This window comes from Lytechinus variegatus, chromosome 14 (assembly GCF_018143015.1).
Source record: "Lytechinus variegatus isolate NC3 chromosome 14, Lvar_3.0, whole genome shotgun sequence".
In the NCBI taxonomy this organism is placed as follows: domain Eukaryota; kingdom Metazoa; phylum Echinodermata; class Echinoidea; order Temnopleuroida; family Toxopneustidae; genus Lytechinus; species Lytechinus variegatus.
In genome coordinates, this window is record NC_054753.1 from 13940819 (window position 1) to 13950817 (window position 9999).

The window sequence follows — 9999 nt, forward strand, 5'->3', positions numbered from 1 at the left end:
CACGTCAAAACCTTATGTTTCACATTAGACTACATAATTACACCTCTCAACATTCACTTCAATCTCCATACGACACAATGGGGAATGAGAGCACGCACATCGAAAAGAAAGGCACTCTTTCAATGCGAAGTGCACCTTTCATTAATTTTCATAGAGAAAAGGTGGTGTCTCATGACACCTCAGTCGACTCTCTTTCGAAGCTAGCTAGTGAAATTTATGTATGCAACCGCGTAGATTATGTCATCGGGGAGTTTTCGCAACACTACGCTGACGCTCTCTGGAACGTAGAGAATCTATTGTGAAAAGCCCTTCATGGTAAAGAGATCTTGGTCGAAAATCTGACAAACGACATGTTTGAAATTTTTCGTCAGCTCAGAATCTTACGAGCATCAGCTGTCCCAGTTCGCATACATTCCTAATTTCGGAAGCTTTGTTATTCCGAAGGTTCGGAAATACGAAGGTTCGTATTTCCGAAGCTTCGTTAATCCGAAAACGAAATAGGGTTTTTTCGTAATTCGGAAGGTTCGTCAGTCCGAAAACGATATGAGGTTCGTAATTCCGAAGGTTCGTTAATCCGAAAACGAAATAAGGTTCGTAATTCCGAAGGTTCGTCAGTCCGAAAACGATATGAGGTTCGTAATTCCGAAACGAAATGAGGTTCGTACTTCCGAAGGTTCGTTAATCCGAAAATTAAATAAGTTTTGTATTTCCGAAAATGAAATTAATTCATTTTGGTAACAAAAACGGCGTTGTCATTACAAGATAACACGATTCTATGCAATAATAGTAATACGAACGATGATACATATGTGTGTTGCGTTAAGAATAGGCGCCCGGATCAAGAATAGGCTTATTTTCGATTTTATCTGAGCAAATGCTGCCTAAAGCCCCTTTCACAATTGACGTATGACCTGTTTACGACCGCCAGCAACAGTTTTTCTTGTTGTTGCACGATCGATCTCTTGGTGTCTTGCGAGCACTCGCAGTCGTTGTAGACGAACGCACGAATTCGAGGTGGTCGTGACTGGTCGTATCTGAATTTGAACATGTTCAAAATCCATACGCAATCAAATACGATTGATTTACTCGAATCAGGTCGTACCATCGGTCGGGTGATCATCAGGAGAGTGTTGTTCAACGTTGCACTACTTAATGCGAGAGGTGGCACAACTAATAAGTCGCATTTACTCGACTGGAGGTCATACAACACTTGCACATGTTCTAGCCACCGACATGTACAGAGACCTGTCTTGCGACTGGGTGCGATAATATATATATGGGCAATAAGACTGTTACAAGACCGATCGCAACGGCTTACAACATTGCACTACCGTTTCATTCGCATGCATGCCGCCGTTCGTTCCCCTAGCAATCCCTCGTGCAACACTCGCATGTGATCGCACGAGCACTATCATTTTTAATAACAGCTTCTGCTGGCAATAAAAAAAATAATAATGATGGTCACAATAATCCAAACGATGATCATAATAAAAATGGGAATCAAGAATATAAATGTTAATAAAATTTTATTGATCATTGCGCCTAGTGTTGACAATGTTAATGACGATGAAAATGATAACAGCTTACCATTTAATGTTCTTTTTTTTTATCATAATCCATGTGAAATTTAAAAATGGAATGCATTTCAATTCGTATCCACCGAACAGTAGGCCAATGTGTGTGTATGTTGCGTGAGAGATGCTCATCATGTATGGGTGTTGTGTGTTCGTGTATATCAGGGACGAAGCTATGATTTTCTATGAGGGGGTTCCGAATTCAAAAAAAGGAGTGTACCCTTTGTAATTCATGATCAGTTCCGTTACCTCCCGGGCTGATCCAACTTTCCCCAATGTGCACTCGGGGTGGAAGGGGGGGGGGCGGTGAATTTCCCTTACATTTTCCCCGATCTGCCGCGTAAATAAATAATGCGAGGCCAAGATCAATTTTTTTGATATTGTAGCATTCACACCTGAACAATAATTTTAACTCTCATAGTAATTTTTGTAAATGTGTATCTAAGAAAACAATTACTGCGAGCAGAAGGCAGAAGCTAACATTTGTAATATTCTGACCTGAAAACAGGAAAAGAGTACCTGTTTGAGATTGTTTATAGTTACTCATGAGGAGGATGAAGAGGCGCATCTCATCAAACAGATAAAGCAAGCGCGAGCTGATATTTCTTTATATTCTGATCTAAAAGCTTGATATCTTAAGTATTTTTGGTGCTATGATCAAGACGGCTATCTAAAAGAACAATTGATGTGAGCACGAAGCACAAACTTAATTCTCTTTGTAATTCGATCTGAAAATAGTTGACAGTTAATGGACGTTTAAATAAAGAACAAGATAAATATCCAATAAGCAGTTAATGCAAATCCGAAGCGCTAGCTTTTTCAAGGTTTAAAAAAAAATAGTTTTTCTATTTGCTTTTTAATTATAAAAATATGAATTCGCGCTCTGATTTTTTTGGTAATATTTCAATATAAAAACCGGGCTTTTGGGCATACTTTTGATAGAGAACGATTCAAATAATGCGGGCGCGAAGCGCAAGGTTAAAATCTGTGATATTCCAATCTGAAAACTGGATATTTTGTGCAATTTTTTTGTAACCAGGAATAGAATGAGTTCTTTACTAAACAATACTTGATGCGAGCGTGAAACGTGAGCCAAAATTTTACGATTTTCCAACCTGAAAACTGGAAATTCTAAGCATTCTTGTAAAAAAAATTGATGCAAGTGCTAATGAGCGCGAGCCCAAAATTTGTGATTTTCTGACCTAAAATGTATTAAGTTTTACTTCAAGAAGGGTATACCATTTTGAAAAAAGGAAACTTCATTCTGAAAAAGGGTATTTTCCTTTTTGAAAAAGGGCACTTTTTTCCTACGGGATTTTTTTGGGGCAAGTACCCCCCCTGACCCCGGTTCCGCCACCCCTGAGTGAAGCTAGCAGAATTTTGGTGCATGGACGATTTAGCTCTAGCAACTTAAACTTCTTTTGTAATCATGAAAGGAAGAGTATCTAACTTAACAATTATTGCAAATGCAAAAGAAAGTTTACACTTTGAAAAATTCCGTAAAATTATGCATTTGTAATATCCTGAAAATTTTTCGACATTTTAACATTGGTACAGGTCCATTAAAGCAAATAACGATATAACTGTCAAAAATATTTCCGCTTGAGTGAGCACCACTTACTTTTGAAAAGTTAGTGAAAAATGATTTGCGCAGAACATTGAAATAGTTATGCGAATAAAAGTAGACTGTAATCATGAACAACACATGGAATTTAGCTAGTAAAATTGATTTGAAGATATCTTCTACATTGTTACACTTGTTTCTTTGCCCAAAACATTTCGAAGAGTGCTTTTCGCCCTACCCCACTCCCCCACACACCGAGCCCATCGTGATGATATTTGCTTTACACTGAGGTGTGATTTACATGGAATGGCTTAAGCTTGATTTTCATTATGTTTATCATTGCTAAAATTGAGAAAAGTTTGGAGAAACAAGTATTAAATGAACAAGTGGAATGCCTCTGGCCGTCTCACCTGCATCACGCGGTTCAATATAGCAGCAGTGCTGACTTTGAATACTACTCTAACTCGCACAAGATGTTCAGTGATACATGGTTACTCTTATGTCCACTTTTTATGAACTAGACCAACAAACTTACAGAGATATGATGGTTATTTAACAAAAAACCCCAACATTGCCAAAGTTCATTGACCTTACATGACCTTTGACCTTGATCATGTGACCTGAAACTCGAACAGGATGTTCAGTGATACTTGATTACTCTTATGTACAAATTTCATGAATCAGATCCATAAACTTTCAAAGTTATGATGGTAATTCAACAGATACACCCAATTCGGCCAAAGTTCATTGACCTTTGACCTTGGTCATGTGACCTGAAATGCGCACAGGATGTTCAGTGATACTTGATTACTCTAATGTCCAAGTTTAATGAACTAGACCAATAAACTTTCAAAGTTATGATGGTAATTCAACAGATACTCCGATTCGGCCAAAGTTCATTGACCCTAAATGACCTTTGACCTTAATCATGAGACCTGAAACTTGCACAAAATTTTCAGTGATGCTTGATTACTATTATGTCCAAGTTTCATGAATCAGATCCATAAACTTTCAAAGTTATGATGGGAATTCAACAGATATCCCCAATTCGGCCAAAGTTCATTGACCCTAAATGACCTTTGACCTTGGTCATGTGACGTGAAACTCATGCAGGATGTTTAGTGATACTTGATTAACCTTATGTCCAAGTTTCATGAACTAGGTTCATATATTTTCTAAGTTATGATGACATTTCAAAAACTTAACCTCAGGTTAAGATTTCGATGTTGATTCCTCCAACATGGTCTAAGTTCATTGACCCTAAATGACCTTTGACCTTGGTCATGTGACATGAAACTCTAATAGGATGTTCAGTAATACTTGATTAACCTTATGGCCAAGTTTTATTAACTAGGTCCATATACTTTCTAAGTTATGACGTCATTTCAAAAACTTAACCTCAGGTTAAGATTTGATGTTGACGCCGCGGCGCCTATAGTCTCACTTTGCTTCGCAGGTGAGACAAAAATGAAATGTAAACTCACTTTCAATGATAAAAACTTAGTGACAAAATGCTGGAGATGTCTGATATAAACTTTTCTTCAGATTCAATTATGTCCTCAGATCCAGCTGGCACAAATAGGGTAAAGGTTGTGCTCGATAAGAGTTGAAATTTCACTATGGGTGGCAAAATTGTTACAAACTGATGGAATGTATACGTTTTATTTCAATTGACTAAAAGTGCAAGGGAAATGTATGATAAATGTTTCGTAGGGTAAGTTTGATTTCGCCCTTTCCCCTTGACACAGCAAGAAAACGAGCATTTCTGCGCAAACAGATTTCTGCGAGCTTTACAGAAATGGACAGGGCTCACTCAAGTGTAACATTCTGACAAAACTTTTACTTTAATTGGACAGATGAGACCCAAACCCAAGATTATACGTGCAAAAATGACCCACATGTTGTATATTTTTAAATTCCCAGGGCTTTTTCAAAGTGTAAACTTTTTTTGATACGCACTGTATATATTGGCGAAGTGGCCGACTGACATGAAACGTGGATATTTCAAAGATTTTTAGTTGGAGTTCAGGAATGGGAAATACATCTCTCTAATGATGGGAGATCGTAGCGCGAGCTGAACATTTTTCCTTATTTCAGCACTTTTTGTTATCATGAACAGGATGCGTAATCGTGTATCTCGCTGAAAGCTACAAAAATCGATTCGTTAGCATAACAATCAGTTATACAAGTAAATGGGATATACTCTCTCGCGAAAAATAAAGCCTAAATATTCCGCTTTCCATAATAAGAAGTCACTTCAAAAAAGCCATTCTCTACTTAATTACTATAAAACACACAATGACTTCGCGCAGATGAAAATAAAGGTGAAAATATCACCAAAGTGCCCATTTTGACGTATGAATTTCATTTTTGGCTTTGCCCCCCAAACGAAAATTCGTTCGGCCGCATTTGCCGTCCCATCCTCATAACAATTGAACTGCAAAGGTTTTTCTCCCCCTTGCCTCTGCCTCTGCTATCCCGGTTTGCATTTTCGGATTAGCAAACCTTCGGAACAGCGAACCCTGTTTTTTCGGACTTACGAACCTTCGGAATAACGCCACAAATGTTCGGATTAACGAACCCCTTTTCGTTTTCGGATTAATGAACATCAAGGTATAGGCCATTTACATGTTTCGGAATTATGAACCTTCGGAATTACAAGATGTGACCGTCCCAGTTAACCAACTTTTGACGAAGACCTATCAGCTGTTCATTGTGATTTGACGGGCATTTTCAATGCATTTACTGCTTTCTAGAATCTGTCCCCATGGCAATTGTGGAGACTCCTTCTCTACCTTCGTGCAAGTTATCGATGGGATCGCTTTATCCATGACCAAGACCTCAAAGGGATAGTCCGGGCTGAAGATGTTTATATCTTAATACATAGAGTAGAATTCACTGAGCAAAATGCTGAAAATTTTATCAAAATCGGATAACAAACAATAAAGTTATTGAATTTTAAATTTAAGCAATATTTTGTGAAAACAGTCGTCATGAATATTCATTACGTGGGCTGATGTCACATCTAAACTTTCCGTTTTCTTATGTTATTACATAAAATCATATTTTTTTTTCATTATTTCATACTTGTGTGACTAATTTGTCTCCCTTATAATGAAATAAGTTGCAGCAATAAATAGCTAATGCTAAATCAGTTGTCTATCCAATTTTTCTTGTTCTTGGAAGAAAAAAATAAAATACAAAAGAACAAGTGGCGATGTGACATCATCAACCCACTTTATGAATATTTATGACGACTGTTTTAACAAATTTTTGCTAAACTTTAAGATTCAATAACTTTGTTATCCAATTTTGATGGAATTTTCAGCATTTTGCTCAGTGAATTCTACTCTATGTATTAAGTTATACATACTTTTAGCCCGGACCATCCCTTTAAAGGAAACCAAAACCCAAGAAGAGAAGTAATCTTATTGGAAAGAGTAAAATGAGAGGAACAATTTTAAGTTACATTAAACTCGGTTATGAAATTATGGGAGTTTGAAAACTCTTATTTTACTTTCTATGGGCATCCTCAAATTGGCAAACGTGCTTCAAAATGGCTGATTTTGTGGACAACTCTGTTGCTCTGTTTGCTCAAGCAAATCAACAAGTTCGACCGACTCTACTCCCGCAAGCCTACGCAAGCCAACCAACAACCTTCGACCGAAGCAACCAAGGATACCGTAATCAACCTTAGCCGACACCAACTTACCGAAGCCGAACACAAAGTACTCTCTCTCGGACTCAACTTCGCCGTAGCTCCTAAGAAGATCCCTTTCTCCGACATCGTACAGCAAGTTGAACCCAAGCTCCGCTTTCTCTCCAAAGAGGCCGCCAACGCAATCAGACTCAAGGTAACCAATGCCCTCTCCGACGCCAAGCCACCTAAACAGAACCTATCCAAAGACGAACGCTCTGCTATCCAGGACCTCCGACGTAACCAAGCCATTCACATCCTTCAGGCTGACAAGGGCAACGCCACCGTTATCATGGACCAAGACGCATACGATGACAAGATTGAAGAGATTCTCCAAGACAAGGACACCTACTCCAAACTCAACAGAGACCCAACTCAGGCCAACGAAAGGAAAATCAACCAACAACTGCTGACCCTACACCGATCCGATGCACTACCCAAGGCACTCTACTTCCAACTCTGATCGTCTTCAGCCAAGTCACCTATCTTATTCGGACAACCCAAGATACACAAGCCTAACACTCCTCTCCGCCCTATCATCTCCACTCGTGGGTCACCCTGCTACAACACAGCACGCCATCTGGCCAACATCCTCCAACCACTTGTAGGCCAGACCCAGCACCATGTCACCAACTCCAAGCACTTCATAGACGTCATCTCCAAAACCAAGATCCGGCCCTCCGACACACTCGTCAGCTTTGATGTCGTCTCCCTCTTCACCAGCGTACCTGTAGACCAAGCATGTGACATCATCAAGCAACGCCTGATCACCGACTCAGACCTAGCATCCAGAACCAATCTCACACCAGACCAGATCCACGACCTCCTCCTCACCTGTCTCAACTCCAACTCCTTCAAATGGCGCAACAACTACTACAAACAACTACAAGGAGCAGCCATGGGGTCACCTCTCTCACCAATCATCGCTAACATCTTCATGGAACACTTTGAGCACCAAGCACTCAAGACTGCGGACAAACCTCCTTCACTCTGGCTCCGCTACGTCGACGACACCTTTGTCATCTGGCCGCACAGCACACCCGACCTTCACCAGTTTCTCAACCACCTCAACAACCAGCACCCCAGCATCAAGTTCACCATGGAGACCCAACGCGACAACTCAATTCCATTTCTAGACGTTCTCATCACTAAGACACCGTCTGGATTCCCATCTCACCAGGTGTACCGGAAACCTACCCACACAGACCGCTACCTCAACTTCCGCTCACACCACCACCCGTCCATCCACCAATCAGTCGCCAACACACTCATCAGACGAGCCCACCAACTCAGCGACAAGGCACACTTACATCAAGAACTCAAGCACGTGACCAATGCACTCACCACCATCAACCACTACCCCAGAAGAAGGATCAAGACTCAACCACCCAACCATCAACCCAGCACCGACAGCACCGAAAACCCATCCGAAACCAAGCCCGTCGCCACCATAGTACTACCCTACATCGGCAAGACTTCACACCGACTACAACGCATCCTTCACTCTGCCAACATCCTCGTCACACACCAATCCTCTCGAAAACTACACTCCATCCTTCACTCTCATAAGGACAAGCACCCATCCAACAAACAACCAGGCGTCTACAAGATCCCCTGCGACTGCGGTAAAGTCTACATTGGGGAAACCGGCCGAGACTTCGACACCAGACTCAAGGAACACAAGACCCACCACCGACGCAGCGACTGGGACCGATCCGCCATCGTCAAGCACGCACAACAAGAGAATCACCACATAGAATGGGAAAGGAGCCACCTAATCACCAACATCCGGCACTGGAATACCAGAAGGGTCAGGGAAGCCATTGAGATACATCAACACAACACTGTGCCTCAAGACCCTGGCCTCCACATCAACAGCATCTGGCACCCAATCCTACGTCACCATCAAACTTCTAACCAATCCACAAACAACCAGCCGTCCACCGTCACTCCACCGAGCCCTCCTACCCAACACAGCAGTCTGATTGCATCACCAACTCAACCAGGGACTCCGCCGACACACACACCACCGCCACCGACACCTCGCTACAACCTCCGCCGACGACCCAACACCTCATCCGTACACCAGGCCACCCACTCACTCCCGCCGAAGCTCACCCGACGAGTCCGCCGACCAACACGCACAGAACGCCACCATTGATGTACACACCGCCGACACACACACACGCCGCCGTCTACTCACCACGTCCGCATACGACGCCCACTCGTTTCCCGCCAAAAACCGCCGACCCACACACAGAGCGCCACCTACGACGTCAACCCGCCGTGACCGCCGGCCTAGAGCTTTCCCCCACGTCCGCACGCACGCCATAAGTACCGCCGCACGCCGAGCGAACACTCACTCCTGAAGACGGACAGTCAACCTGTCCGAAACGTCGAGTCTCTCTACTACTCATCATCTCTACTCGCCGACGCAAGCCAGCATCTCCTCATCAGCTCTACTACTCAAGCTGTTCTCACTCAACATTCCTTCTGGTTTACAGTCCTTTTCAGGACTATTCTCAAGAAAGAATACTCTATTCTCAAAAAATCTCCACTTTCTCGCCTATCCACTTCCTCTCTTCTTCTATCCACTGCTTCTATAACACTCCACATGGTGTACCGTAAACCACATCAGCAACTCTGCAATTGTTTTGCACACAAATTTTCAGATTTTCCTCATTATCTTTCAAATTGCATCTTGCCTCCTTCTGAGCACAACATATGTCATGGGAAAATATAATCCACTCCATATATGTCAAGGTCAGGAGGAGATAACGTGAAATATGTAAAATAAAGGGGAAAATCTGAAAATATGTGTATAAAACAAAGGGAGAGTTGTTTACAAAATCAGCCATTTTGAAGCAAGTTTGCCAATTTGAGGATCCACATAGTAAGTACAACAAGACTTTTTAATTGTCCATAACTTGCTTATTTTAAAACCGATTTTGATGAAACTTGTTTTAAATTGTTCCTTTAATTTTACTCTTTCCAATAAGATTGCTTCTCTTCTTGGGTTTTGGTTTTTAAGCCCGTATCACACTATGCGATCCGGTGCGACGCGATTTTTCAAGAAATGTAATCTAAATCTAATCGGGTCTATATGGCCCAAGACATTTAAGATCGCAAAATAGCCCAGGTAAATCAAGTTAGGGCTAAGTATA

At 41.5% G+C, this 9999-nt stretch overlaps 1 protein-coding gene across 1 annotated transcript; it reads left to right on the forward strand.

Moving 5' to 3' along the window:
- Positions 1 to 7298: 7298 nt before the first annotated feature.
- Positions 7299 to 9069, forward strand: LOC121427940 (the record flags this gene model as incomplete). The annotated part of the gene is made up of 1 exon (XM_041624517.1): positions 7299 to 9069. A coding segment is annotated over one exon (1698 nt), but the record flags the coding sequence as incomplete, so codon positions are not given.
- Positions 9070 to 9999: the final 930 nt, after the last annotated feature.